Here is a 14,562-nt window from a genome sequence, read left to right as displayed (position 1 = left end):
TACTGTCTGAAGAAAATAGTCTAAAAGTGTGTATGTATGTATGATGACAGTCCAGAACATATTTCTTGTTTTTTTTGCATTTTAATTATTTGCTGGAAAAATTTTCCTTGTCTCCAGTTTAAGAAAGTTAGAAAGGCTGAAATTACACAGTCATTGATTTTCTAGTGATATTATTAAATATCTCTACATTTGCAATACAATATGTTTCCTATGAAACTATACTGTTAGTAACAGTGGGACCATATTCACTCAGCTGTGATACTTTTTTAAGTTTGTGAGTCATTTAAAACTGTAATTGCTAAGCGTGAAGTGTACCAGTGCTGAAAGTGAAGAGCTGGCCCAGCAGGCAGAGGACGTGGAGGGACATGAGGCATTTGGAAAAGGAAGCGCCAGGAAGCAAAACCTCCAGCAGCCTCACACACAGCCAGCGCAGGAACTCCTACATCACACAAAAAATAAACCTTGATTTATTTAGACAAAAAAATGCATTAAAAAAATATCACCATGGGAAAAGCTGGGTGCTGGTTATCCTTAATGGAAACCCTGCATTAAAGGTCCGATATTGTATAAAAGGTAGATTTCCATGTGTTCTTTGATTATAGAGCAGGTCTTGGTTCTATATTAATACTGTGAAAGTATCACACTATCAGTCCACAGAGAAATGCACACAGCCTGTATTCAGAAACTGAGCCTTAAAACCAGCCGTCAGGATTCTGTAACTTTGTGATGTCTCAATAAAACAGTCACTGTTCTCAACCCTGAGCCAGGCCCCGCCCACCAGGACCCACCATTCAACCTTGCAGGATTTGGTTTCTCTCAATGTTTTCCTATTATCTGCTATATTTTTATTTGATCACTCAGAAAACAGTCGGCCAATCAGAAGAGAGGCTCAGAGCCTCCCTCTCTTCTGGTTGGTTAATCGACATGTTGTTCCTGGCGCTCCAGAGAGAAGCCTGAGAGGGGAGATGTAAAACTACATAGAGATGGTTTTTGGTTCTTAAAACCACAAATATATCCTGTCATGGATATGAACACTTCAAATAAAACCAGAAAAGTGTAAAATATGGGACCTTTAATGTATTGTGTGTGGGGTATACCTTGTAGAGATGTAATGTGTGTTGGTCTCTGTCTCTCTGCTCCTGGTCTCTTTCCTGACTCAGTCTTTTCTGCAGCAGCTGAGTGCTGTCCTTCACTCTACAAAGTAACTGTGAATTAGAAGATTTAAAGTTTCATTAAGTGATGATTTTGTTGTTTTCATTTAATCAAATCTCAAACATCTGTCAGTACTGCGAATCCCAGTTAGAATCAAGATCAATGAGTTGAATAAATCATAATAAAATAATAATAAATAAATAAATAAATAAATAAATAAATAATAAGCACACTGCAACTCCCAGCTACAAGCAAATACAAGCTTAATGTGTGTCACCAGCCCAATATTTCAACTGCAATGAGAATATAAAATGTAATATCTTCAAAGAGCAGTTGACCTTCTTCAGCAGGCTGACTGTCTGCTGTCTGACGCCTGGGGACTGACTGTTGAGATTGGGCAGCAGGAAGTGGCGGATCAGGTCCATTTCCTGTGAGGTCAGAACCTCAGTGCTGCGGTGGCTCTCACACACCAAGCCCAAAGCGTCAATCCTCACCTGGGCAGCAAGAAATTATGACACATAAATGCGCTGGAAGATATTTGCCACACAAAATTTATAAGAAACATAAAACATTCTTACAATATTGAAGAGCACGAATACACACTCAAAGACAGACACATGCTCACTTGATCATGTTTGTGAATCAGTGCCTGTTGGAGTAGGGAGAGAGGCACCAGACCTCCCCACAGACCCTCCTCTGAGGATGGAACAACACCCTGGGCCCTAGCTGCCCGCAGGCACGTCATCAGAGCTCCCAGTGAACCCCTGCTGCCTGAGGGACCTGACAACACAATAAAAGCAGTATTAACAGAAAGGTTTTACATTTTTCATTCTTTCATCACTGTGATACAGAATGCTCTCTTTGCTTGTGGCAACAAACATTGCTCTAACTACAATCTTTCAAGCCACAACAGAATGCTCTGTGAGAGTGAGAGACATTAATAAGCGGCGAGTATGACCAGAAGGGAAGAGAGACAGTATCTGGAGATATATGGGATGTGAATCTGTGTGTGTGTGTGTATGTGGAGACATCTGTGTATTTGTGCCTTTGCCTGTGCTGCAGGGCGGCGTGTCCTGCAAGGCCTGCACCATGTGAGCCAGACTGGAGGGGCTGCAGCGAAGTAGCTTGGGCAGGAAATAGTCAAGGATGTATGTGGTCTGGTCCAGCCTGGCACGGCACAGCACCTGTAGCAGGGGGGTTACCCATGTCTGGTGCCAACGCTCCATCCACTCCTCTGTCTTTCCTGCTAAACCAGCCTCAGTCACCAGCTGTGCCTTGTGACTGACAAACAGTTTCTCCAGCAGGTCGCTGGCATAAGGAGCCAGGGTCTGATCACCCATCAAGCCTAGGAGACATGACGGCAGTTGTGGCTGGATGTTAAGCAAGTACCCTGCGCCATAGAGCTCCACCAGGCAGCCCAGGGAGCCGTACTTCCCCCTCATGTGCCACTCTAGTCCCAACAGGCTTTGGGTGAGCTCTGTGATGTAAGAGTCCTTGGTAGGGTCAGGAGTGGAGGGGTTGGTTTTCTGATGGAGGAGGAGGAGGTTGTGGAACAGCGAGCGGGTTTGGTGGCGTACTCCGTCTAGTGGGTGCTCCCAGTGAGAGTAGATGTGTTCCAGCAGGTGTCGGTGTAAATCAGAGCCTCCACTGAGGGACTGCTGGAGGTGAGGAGGGCAGGGCTGCGTCTCGCCCTGCAGGCAGTCCAGAACAGCACTACTCCACAAAGTCAGCACCCGAGCCACCACCATTGCCGTACTGGACTCCTTAATACTACAGCAAAGAAATAAAACATCAGCATGCTTGTAAATATTCAGACATGCAACATTTTACAGCTGTAGACACACCCGAATACTTCTGAGACACATTTCAATTGTGAACTACTTTCCCATGAAGTAAGAGTTTAATTTTAGAGTGATCAATTCAAAATGGTAAACAATTCTAACAGTCCTACCTCACATCCAGATCCAGCAGCGTGTTTGGGACCAAAAGCAGCAGCTGCTCCCACTCTGGTCCTAGGAGAGCACCCTTCCAGCTCAACATGGCCAGAACCCCATGACACAGATACAGAGAGACACCTGGCGGGCGATCACTGGTACACAGAGCAACACACCTCTGTTTGACCCACTGAGGGGCCGGGTCCAAGCCCTGGACTGAGCTCAGCAGCAAACTGCACACCTGACACACACAATCCAATGACCAAGAATAGAGAAATATTTAGCTGATTAACTATCAAAAGTAATTTTTATTATGAGTTTTATAAAGTTTTTGGTTAGTAATTTTGGTCATGATGAACAAATCTTTAATTGTTTTACTTTCCACTGTTTTTACTGATTTTCCAATATTTAGGTAACACAGCATCTAAATATGGATTTTACTTTACATTCATTTTGAGGCACTACTTTCTGATTTTACATTTGTATTTATGAAGTTTGGTGTGTTATAAATCAGTGTCTTCAGAGCATATTGTGCACATGATAAAATGTCCAAAATCCAGAACATTTAATTCTTAACTCACCACAGAAGCTACTTCGTCTCCAGAGCCCATGACGGACCTGATCAATAACACTACAGCCATGCCGGCTGTACTCTGGACTGACTGGATGAACTCTTCTAGAGGCAGAGAGAAGAAAAGAGGAGAAAATGTGAGAATGTGAGAAGAAAGTATGTGGGTATAATACTTAAGCTTAAAATTTCTTAATTTTTGTGTTAATGACAAACAAAAATTCTTCATCTATATTAGTGGAGGCCCCAGTGATCACCACTGCACTACATCTACTCAAGCTGCTCAGTACAGTAGGACACCAATTACATTCACAGTGAACACAGCTATAAAGAAATCTGACTGTACATGTGGGCCTGTGGATGGTAGGGAAATATATATCCTCTTCTTATGCAAACGTCATTCAAAATGAGAAAAAACGTACCAAGATTAAGACAGCAGCTAATACTTACCCTGCACTGCACGGTTATTCAGACTCATGTTTTCTTTAGGTTTATGGACTAATGGGCATATCACTATATCTATATCACTGGCTAGATCTTGAAAACAAGACAGTATTAGATAGATTATCCCAAGTATCATGAAAATGTTACTTGATTCCAAACAAATACTGAAACACTTGGGGGCACTAGGAATGTGCAGAGTCTCTGTGTACCAAGACTTCAACACTCTGCTCTAAGTATTAGATTTATAGACTTATATTGATGGATTTCTTTGGGGGTAGGGCTGCACAATATGCAAAAAAAAAAAAAAAAAATCATATTGCAATTATATTGGCAGATATTGCGATTGCAATTTCAGTTGGGATGGTCATTTCTGCTTTTCAATTTCACTTTTAAAAAAAATTGATGATGGGATTTTTGTTCTTGGTCTTTTACCAAACAAACATGTTCCGCTGTGTGTGGAGAATATGATTTGTAGGCCGGGGCACCTCTGTAGCACCACAACAATGTTGTGACACACTTTACCTTTCTCAGAAAAATTGCAGCTCCTGCGATTTGGATATTGCACTTGGCAACATTGCGATTTCAATTATATTGCGATTGTTGGGGGTATGTTTACCAGTATATTACTACTTTGGCTTATGTTATATCCTTAAAACCAGTGCATCTGTCATGAGTATAAACCACCTTTTATTTATCATGTTTACTTTTACAGCTGGTTTCCACAGTACACATTCTGTTTCTTACCATCAGTGAGGATGTGTATGTAACAGCTCAGGTGGCTGCTTAGTGTGTCCCCCAGCTCGCAGTGATTGTGTTCAGCCTGCAGGGCAGCACTGATGGTCTCTTGGGATCTCTGGACTACCAGCATGGAGGTCTTCACTGCGGCCAGACAGGACTGCATCAACTTGGCCTGGGCAATGTGACGGCCTGCTAGACCACTTGGAGAACAGCAGGGGGCGACAGAGACACAGTTATCAACGACAAGACACACACTATGAATATCAGGGTCTTCCTGCTTCCCTCATCTACACAAGAACTGGCTAATTAGAGTGTAGTCAGACAGAGCAGAAAAGAATCACATCCAGGTGTAAATGCACCAATAAACTCAAGTGAATATAGCCACAATAGTAGTTATTTGGGTTGAATAACATATACTGTCAGGCATGTGACATATGCAACAATTTATGTCATGGCAAGGAAAAAAAGACATTCACGTCCAATAATACTGAGACACGATCAAATATCAAGTGTAAATCTAAGTAAAAGATATCGAAGAAGATGTGTTTTAAATTAAGAGGTTTTGCCAAAATCACTATTTTAATCACATTACTTACACAAGTTGCTTTAGGCATTAAAATAAAGCTCCTTATAAAAATAAAGACCAGGACTGTGGAGTATGCTTCTGTACCTGTTCTGATGAAGGTATTCACTCAGTCCCTTGTGAAGGAACTGCAGTACTACACAGAGGAGAAGAGAGAGAATCTGACTAAAAGAAAACTGAGTCTTTTCTCAAAATCAGACATTACTGACATACAGACACTAACCTTCATGCAGCAGTTTGTTTATGCATCTCTCACCTGGAGATAGAGGCAGTTAGTTAGGGGGTTATTTATTTAACTAAATAAAAGGAGATACGATTTATCTGATATCTCTAGTGATCAAAAGTAGAATAAATCTGCAGTAAATGCAAATACGAGCAATATCCCACTTACCAAAAGGGAAGCCATCCAAAAAGGCAGTGATGGTGTCTACAATATGTGGATATTTGTCTGATTGTGTGTTGGACAGCCAGTCAGACAAGCACGCACACAAACAGTTTACAGTCCGCTCCTGTAACCAGGCTGGTACTGAACCCAAGGCACTGAGGACAAGGAGTGACACAGACATGATATTTATTGCAGAACCAAAGAATATACTGGAAACGCAGACAGGAAAATTAGAAGTTTTTTAATTAACTGACAAGGTCAAAACTAACAGACTGCCACCCAAACCTCCAAAAATTATATTCTTACAGTAAAGATCTATATTCTAAGTTTTAGCATCTCACTATATCAGACATAGAAAATAACAGATTAAGTTGAAGATATAGTGGTAAAGAGAAATCAAAGTGTTCTCCTGAAATGACAGATATGTTGGTGGTAGATTTTATAGTTAGTATCTGTTTACATTGATTTGGAGTCTTATTTGTTCGACAAGGATTTAGGTTCCAGGATTTAAAAGACTGAAGGACCAGTTCTTCCCACTTGCCTTTGGAAGGCAGAAAATAAAATCTGTGATGCTCAGTGGTTGCCTCCCTAGTAATTAAGCATAGAAGTTCTCTGATGGGATGAATACCTACAACTTATTTACTTGAACAGATATATTTCAAATTAAATGAACATTACAACTTAGCTGTGTACCTGGCGATGGCTCGTCGTAGGGGGTTCTTGGCCTGCAGGGAGGTGTAGACCAGAGCCAGGGTATATAGACAGGCGTCTAGAAGAGCACCATCCTGCTGATCTTCACTCAGCGCCTCCAACTGGGACCCTGCCTGATGCGGTATGGACACAGATATATAGTCATATACTGTGTAGCCTACTCTGCTCTATCCACTAAACATTAAGTTTTTTTAAATACTGAGAAGTTACACAATAATCTCGTTGTCATAAACCTTTTTAACCAGCTGGATCTGCTGCACCGGTTCTGTCAACTCCAAACAGCACTGCAGGGTCTGGGCCACCTGTCTGACTCCATCCTCTCCACCATCCACAGAGAGGGACGCTAAGAAAGACCAAGACACGCACATTGCTCAAAATTAAATGCAATGACACATAACATGTAGTGGATGGTTTCATTTACCACAGCCCTAGTTTGCTCATCAGTAGTTTGGCCTCGTTACCGATCAGCTTGTGTAGTTTCTCCTCGTCCAACGCCACAGCCTCTACTTTGGCTGTCTTCTTCTTCACCACCATAACTCTGCCCTGTGTAAATAGCACCATCAGCGAAATCATTTCCATGACTGCATGAGCATTTTGAGTGCATGTCCAACAATCTACAATATGGCTTGGTTATAAAGAATACAAAGTGGAGTCTCACACCTTTTTAAGCCTGAGCAGAACACTGACTCTTCACATCTTTAATGGTCCCTTTGGATAATATCACTCACCTGGTATTTACAAATTAGCAGTTTTTCTTTGCACATCACCCCCAGCTCCTCTCTCTCCTCCCTCCCCCATCTCCCTCCTCTCTCACACACACAGATACACACATAGCAACTTTATGTACACCCTTTCTAAGGTATTTCGCTTTACCTTGGCTAAAAGTCCTGCTGCTACTAGTGTTAGCCAACTATGGCTAGCTATCTAGCACCGACTCTACTTCCCAAATTAAAAAGCGAGACGGACACATTAAACACTGCAACAATTCAACAGCTGAATTCGCAAAAAAGACCCGAACAGCTTAATGAAGATACAAAATTAAATATAATCAGCATTCACCTCAGTTGAGCATGTGGTTTTCTTGAGTCCTGCTGCTTCAGCTGGTAACTGTAACTAACGTCAAGCGCGAGGATAAAAACCTTTCTTTTCCGGAAGAATTTTTCAGAATAAAATATCCCATACAGAAATGTGTTATATCAAGGGTGATGTTGCTGTAGTCACCTGTCAAGGGATACCTGGGGGATACATTATTATCACATATATACATTCTCTAAATATATGAAGATTTACGTTTATAACATGTATACAACACCCAGTGTAAATTACATTTACAAACTGTATATTGAAAATATCTATATTAACTTTTATATGATACGACATTTTGCATATATGTATGTATGTATGTACAATATATCTAATTTATATATACAAGTTTATTAAAACGACATACAGATAAAAATTCTATATGCTTATACATGTTTTTCTTACTAATTTCTCATTCATTTTAAACAGATCTATCTTCCTATTCTGGGAAACTGGTGTCAGACTGTACCCACTGTATATAATATCAATGTATATTGACAGGCTTTGGGATGGATATATATCTTTGTAATATATGTATAGGCTTGGCATATATGTCAATATTTGAAATTGTTCCCATTTATTACAAGTTTCATATATCATTTTTTAATATGTTTTTATTTTATGTGTACATATATTTCATATATGGAAATTAATTATATGGACATGTGTTAGAGTCTTTAGATTGAAATACATTTTTTGGTAGAAAACGTGGTTGAACATACTTTATTTATAAAACTTTCCTAGTTTCCTGTATTGTTCTCGGACACTTGACACAGCCATGTTCCATGCTGCACACGTGAAACGTCATTTCCGACAAATAGTTAGAGACCGCCCTCAGAAACTCATCTGTCCATAAAATAGCGCTCCAGATTTTTATTGGTGAAGATTACATGTCAATCAATCTCAGACTTCACGGTTCCGCTGAGCAGAGAAACGCTCACAAAGTCTATGATTGGACGTATTTCACGAAGCCACACCCTCTAAATCCAACCCGTTTCCAACTTTTGCCTGAGAGCTGAAATGAAAACCTCTAGGAAAGAGACCAATTCACAGCTTTTACTCATGAATTAGGACTTCCTCCACAGGAATAATAATAAACACACAGACGCTGGAGTCGACATGGCGTGAAGTCGCTCGTAAGGTCTACATCAGTATTTCCACAGGTAAGCCGAGAAACTTTGATGGAAATAGATGTTTTTTAATTAAATACGAAACGACGAAGAAGTTGTGTATCTAAGTGACGGTGTAGCTAATGGTCTCTTTTTAAAGTAAGAAAGATTTAAACGGTGTTTTTCATTCTCTTGGGAAAAGTTGACACTAAACATTTTAGAGCTGAATACTAGTTTTATCACTTGGCCACTGTTGGTATAACAGTGATGGTTTTGTGGAGAAAACCCATGAATGTGATTACAGTTTTCTAATAAAGTGGTACTATTTTTGTCTTTTGCTATCTGGTGTTTTAATTTAGAGTTGGTTTTATATCTGTGGCACTAAAGTTTAGAAAGTTAGACACCAAAATATTAATGTTATTTATTTATAAATTGTAGATTAAAGGTCAAGTTATTCTTGTGATGTCACAGTAAACTTAAATACATATTCCATGATGTGCTGTTGAATCTATAAATTTTACTCAAAGTACCACAAAACAAGTAATGAAACTTTTTGCCCCAGATGGGCTTATTATGAACTACTTCACCTCAGTTTACTCACCACCATGATTCAGCCCTCTGAGAGGAGCACCACTAGTGAAATAATTTCCATGACTTCATGAGTGTTTATCTAAAACATGTCCAACATATAACTAATTTAACTAAATTAAATTTAATAATAAGGTCTCATACCTGTGGACACTGAGTCTTAAAGATCATCTGAATACTAAAAGATTTTGGGGGAATTCTTTAAGTGTTTAGAAAATTAACAGACTAACTATACCTTAAAATACACATGGCCGTAATGTTTAGTGTACTTTGCTTCCATTTTATCGTTTTTCTTCACAGTTCATTAAAGAGAAGTGGATTATCTTCACACACTGTAAACTTTAAATACTTTAACAGAGGGTAATGGGGTCTGTATGTCTTTAATGGCTCACTGCAGCACCACTCCAGACCCAAACACAGAGAAGTGCTCATGCATCACATTCTGGTTCACTGTCTCTGCACACTGACACTGACTTTACTCAACAGGAAGTGGGAGAGAAAGAGAGACAAAGAAACTCTGACAGGGTTCAGGCGTTAAATGGCCTTTAATGTTTTCCACCAACCACATCCTTTTATCACCACTGTGGAATGACGCTTGGAGGAGAGGGAACAGATGAGTGTGCAGAATCTGCATCTGTCCCCTGTTACACCGATTTCACTAATACTCTCAGAGCATCTTATTAAATTCTACAAAACATATACATACAAGGAAACAAGAGTGAATTAACTTCTAAAACTTCTTATGATACTGTTGCAGCAGATAATAATAAATAAAAATACCTTTAATAAATTAACAATAACAAAGGCTCTATATGTCATATAATAAGATTATCACGTTAAGTTACACAATAAAACTCTTTCAACTAAAGCTTTAAGGGTGGCTATACAGAAAAGTCATTGTAAAACTAAAATAGGCCTCATTAGGCATATTTAAAAAGCTTTAAATTAGCACCTTAAAGTGTCGGTTGACAAAGAACCATGGTATAAGATATTATGTATATATATCTGTTAATATCTATATCTGTAATACTACATGAGAACTATCATATAAAAAAAAATCCATAATTCTTATGACATAGTTTTCTATTGGTATTTGCAGGCTTTATCCACATGTGTCGTATTAAATTCCTTCCCATGGTCATTTACGTTGTTATGTTTTGTTGGGTGAGAGCTTCTTTTTTTTTTCTTGCCTTCGTCAGTGTTTACCACAGCAAACAAGCAACAGAAATAAGCCTGTGGAAACCAGTTTATTGCCTCCCTCTACACATGTTTGTAGTCTCTTTGTGAGGAGGCCAGGCTGGTAATGAGAGGTTATTACTTAGAAGAGAAAGCCAGGCTTTCTATCCTCCTCCTCCTCCTCCTGCTGCTGCTGCTGCTGCTGCTGCTGCTGCTGCTGCTGCTCTCCTTCATCAGAGATCCTCATCGCTCTCTGTCTCTCTCGTGCTCACTCCTCCTCTCTGTGTTTACCGACTGTTTTCCCTGGAAAAAAGTGATGCAAGTATGTCCCAGGGTGGGTGTTGAGGTGTTTTGGAGCAACTGTGATGTTTTACTGTTTGGCCAAGCTTAGTGATACGCCCACTGCTCACACTGGTCCAGCTGGGCTCGACCCTGGAATATTTCAGGTGATGGCTGGTGGCAATACATCTATACAACAACAATCCCTCTTTCTGTGTTTGTGTGTGTGTGTGTGTGTGTGTGTGTGTGTGTGTGTGTGTGTGTGTGTGTCAAATATATGAAAACATTTGATTCATTTCCTGTTATTTAAAGAACTGATCAATTCTGCACTCAACACAAGTGTGCATCAGTCCTCCCCTGAGCTTCAGTGCAGACAACCAGCACCGGGGATTAGAATAGTAATCAGTCATTCATACTGCAGAGGTGCCTTTTAAGCAAGACTTTGAATCCGAACCAGCTTCAGGGACAGCTGACCCTGATCCTTGATCCTTCAGGAGGAGGAAATGAAAAGTGAATTTTCCCACAGGAAACCTCTAGGAGATTGATGTATTATTATGTACATATATTTACTCTCTGTCTCTCTGTCTCACTGACTGCTGTGTGTGTGTGTGTGTGTGTGTGTGTGTGTGTGTGTGTGTGTGTGTGTGTGTGTGTGTGTGTGTGTGTGTGTGTGTGTGTGTGTGTGTGTTACAGAGGGTCAGCCGGTATGGCGGATGGGGAGGAGGCCATGAGCCAGGAGGACTGGAAGGAGAAGTGTATGGTCCTGGAGGCTCTGCTCATGAAGTTCAGAGTGCAGATAATCAAGATTCGAGAACTCACCGCTGACAAAGTTGGTTCAAGTTCAACTTTATTCTGTTAATCAGTTAATGACGAAATTCATTCTCAGTGCATATGACTGAGAATCAGTGTTCGAATGGTGCGAGAAGTGAGAAAATGATTCATATGGTGCCAAGTTTGAATTTTGTGGGAAAGTGGATTGTAAAGCTGCCGTACAGGTGGGAGGTCTGTACAGCAGTTTGTGTTTATACAGAACGGGTGCTTTCCATGAGCTAAAATGACATCCCTGACTTTCATCTCTTCCTCACATCTTATGTCCTCCCAGCAGGGATGCGAGATGTGAGGAAGAGACGTGATTGTAAACGAAATCTCACTCACTCACTCCAGAGTCATTTTTGACGTAAATCAGCATCTCAACTGTCCTCTAATGTGCAGCAATAATTCATAGTTTGAAAGAAAAACAGCTCAGGCCTAATGACTGCTGCTTAATTACTGATTATGAATCTATAAATGCGAGTCTGTGCTGAAAGAAATGACACCAACAAACAATTACAATTTGTTTATGAATAGAAAAAAGAACAGAAAAGATGTAAAGGAGGGAAAAAAAAAAGATAAAAATGCTGAGAATAAAATCTGTATCTGGTTTGTAAAAGGCAGGTAAAGTGAGTCTGTGTCGATGTACAGGACAAATGTTTGGTGCCGAGATGCACGTGAAACAGAACATAAGATAAGAAGAAGAAAATGAAAGTCTTTTGGATGATAAAGACATTTAACAACATAGGATGCACTGCTGGTGCTGTTATTCCTGTTTCCTGTAGTCCTCTTCCTGTAGTTTGAGTAACCTGCAGCATCACAATGCAGTTTAAACAGCAACCAGCCGTTCCTTTTACTACACCATCTCATCAGATAACCAATCACTAAACTAATTCATTGAGCTTTGACTGATGAGACAAAGGGAGCAGTGCCACCTACAGTAAATCAAACTTTGGCCACATTGTTTAATAGGATGAGATCTGAAAAGAAAACTTTACATGTGTTCCTTATAAGCACAGGAAGACATCCACATTCAGACAGAGAGATGTGGTGTGTCTGGTGGGTACAGAGCAGCCCGTCCCTCCCAGCTGGCCGACACTGGGCTGGCCCAAACTGTTCAGTGGCCTAGATCTGAAGCTGCTCTCCAGGGATGCTGATTAGAGCTCTAATGTAAACAGCAGTCTGACCACAGGGCTCCGCCACGCACTGCATGATGGGATTGACCCAGCTCCAGTCAATTACAGAGTCAAAGTAAGCTCAGCTGGACGGCAAAACAAACTCCTGGAGAGACTTGGAAGAAAGATTTCGGTGGGTTTCTGCATCCATCATAGCACATGTGAAAGTCTCTGCTAGATATTTTGGGCCTCATCCATCCTCTTTGACAGGTTGAATTCAACTACATTTAAAGCAATTTTCCCCTCAGCATCATAACAAAGAACCATTAAAAACAGAACTATGCTACAACTATAATGTTATATAATTCACCTCAACTTTAATCTTAGTTTAGAGCTGAGCTGCCTTGTCTGTCTGTGCTGAGTTTAGATGTCAAGAAGTGTCCTGGTACTTTGAAATGGCTTTGTTAAAGTAGGGTCACCACCTCGTAGCCTTTAGCCTGATTTACTGGTGTAGTGATTTCCTCAGTGCGCCGTAGCACGTGGTCATTTTGGAAGATCACTGATTTAGTTCCCAAGGATCCAGGGTTCAACCAGAGTTCAGCAGAATTTTGGGAACCAGTAGTGACAAAAATATTTTTTAAATGAAGACAGGGACTACAGATATGATGTGCTGATACTTTTTGTATTTATCATCAGAAGAATTCAGTTGAATATTATTTGGGTTGGATGAAAAAGCCTCCGGTTCTCCAGGAGACACGCCATTAATAATACAGTAAACAAGTCTGCAAAGTGTCACATCAGAATGAATTCATGTTAAGGCATCTCATTGACCACTACAATAATCAGTCTTACTACGACTATTTACTATCCATCATATCAGAGGTGAATGAAACTGATTGGTCATATCAGTCCAAAATCACATATATGTTGTAGATTCATGCAAATACCACGTTGAAAAATAGATCTGCTTTTTAGTCTGTTTTTAATATTAAAGTAAAGCAGCAGTCTGGAAGCAGTGTGTGGCCGACACTTGGATCATGGTTGTACGTCAGATGGCAGAAGTAATTAATGCAGTTATTTTATTTTTGCTTGTTGTAGAATGACCCCTCGCCCTGTGCTCACTGACCTCCCGATGCCGTGAGCTCATCATGTTAACATTCAGACCCCTGCTGATGTTTTTTCTCTGCTGTGGCTCCCACAGCCGGAGCTTGTTGTTTTAAAGCTGTGCGGGGGCGCACGTACATCACGGCAAAATCCCCCTAATATCTCACTGTGTGTGTGTGTGTGTGTGTGTGTGTGTGTGTGTTTAAAAGGATGATTAAGAGAAGTCATTGTGAGTGGAGGTTGTTGAGGATGAAAAACCAGCAGGTTGCTGTCCGTTCATTGACCGAGCTGCAGCATTACTGTGCTGCACATTTACAGGGGAGGGAGTTCAGTGTGTATAAGAAGAGTGTGAAGTTCAAGACTCCTCATGATCCTACAGTGTTATTTGAGAAAGTTATTTGAAATGAAAAATGTCATTAATTTGAAAGTATTTCCCCCTATTACGGCAAATAACTTTCTGTACGAGCAATAAGGAATGTTTTGTTGGAAAATATAGATCCATGGAGAGTGGAGTCATTTTTAACCTGACATCAGCAACAGACTTTGTTTTAAAACCAGATGATTTGCATTAGAATCAAGTACAATTGTCACACCAGTGGCAGATTCTGTACTATTACTACTACTTCTCTACTGCTTTTTATTACATTAGTACATTTGTAAATGAGATTTAATAAAATGTGATTAAATGATTTGTTAAGATGGATATTGTTTGTAGTGACAGCACCTTTTTAAACATCATCTAGATCAAAAACTCTATGTTTTCTTTTAAAACCTGTTGGTTAT

At 40.2% G+C, this 14,562-nt stretch overlaps 2 protein-coding genes across 3 annotated transcripts in view; one reads left to right on the top strand and one right to left on the bottom strand.

Moving 5' to 3' along the window:
• The window catches only part of thada (THADA armadillo repeat containing), a 91,802-nt gene extending 84,137 nt beyond the window's left edge, over nucleotides 1-7,665 (bottom strand). Inside the window, exons 1-15 of one of the 2 annotated variants that reach the window (XM_056394671.1) lie at nucleotides 7,575-7,665; nucleotides 6,977-7,058; nucleotides 6,749-6,858; nucleotides 6,498-6,628; nucleotides 5,811-5,959; nucleotides 5,643-5,675; nucleotides 5,507-5,555; nucleotides 4,843-5,036; nucleotides 3,668-3,762; nucleotides 3,104-3,327; nucleotides 2,198-2,922; nucleotides 1,778-1,932; nucleotides 1,491-1,646; nucleotides 1,098-1,205; nucleotides 316-439 (exon numbers count right to left, since the gene is read on the bottom strand). In XM_056394671.1, the coding sequence (XP_056250646.1) occupies nucleotides 316-439; nucleotides 1,098-1,205; nucleotides 1,491-1,646; nucleotides 1,778-1,932; nucleotides 2,198-2,922; nucleotides 3,104-3,327; nucleotides 3,668-3,762; nucleotides 4,843-5,036; nucleotides 5,507-5,555; nucleotides 5,643-5,675; nucleotides 5,811-5,959; nucleotides 6,498-6,628; nucleotides 6,749-6,858; nucleotides 6,977-7,049 (2,326 nt within the window). In that variant the 5' untranslated portion in view covers nucleotides 7,050-7,058; nucleotides 7,575-7,665. The remainder of the gene's footprint in view (nucleotides 1-315; nucleotides 440-1,097; nucleotides 1,206-1,490; nucleotides 1,647-1,777; nucleotides 1,933-2,197; nucleotides 2,923-3,103; nucleotides 3,328-3,667; nucleotides 3,763-4,842; nucleotides 5,037-5,506; nucleotides 5,556-5,642; nucleotides 5,676-5,810; nucleotides 5,960-6,497; nucleotides 6,629-6,748; nucleotides 6,859-6,976; nucleotides 7,059-7,574) is intronic. The other variant, XM_056394672.1, reaches the window with a different exon arrangement.
• A 951-nt stretch (nucleotides 7,666-8,616) lies between these two features.
• Nucleotides 8,617-14,562, top strand: part of plekhh2 (pleckstrin homology domain containing, family H (with MyTH4 domain) member 2) — a 31,825-nt gene continuing 25,879 nt past the window's right edge. The window contains exons 1-2 of the mRNA XM_056395685.1: nucleotides 8,617-8,761; nucleotides 11,444-11,579. Coding sequence (XP_056251660.1) covers nucleotides 11,457-11,579 — 123 coding nt within the window. The 5' untranslated portion in view covers nucleotides 8,617-8,761; nucleotides 11,444-11,456. The remainder of the gene's footprint in view (nucleotides 8,762-11,443; nucleotides 11,580-14,562) is intronic.

The sequence above is a fragment of the Seriola aureovittata genome, chromosome 14 (genome assembly GCF_021018895.1).
Source record: "Seriola aureovittata isolate HTS-2021-v1 ecotype China chromosome 14, ASM2101889v1, whole genome shotgun sequence".
Taxonomy (NCBI): Eukaryota; Metazoa; Chordata; class Actinopteri; order Carangiformes; family Carangidae; genus Seriola; species Seriola aureovittata.
This window is presented reverse-complemented; position numbering and strand designations above follow the sequence as displayed.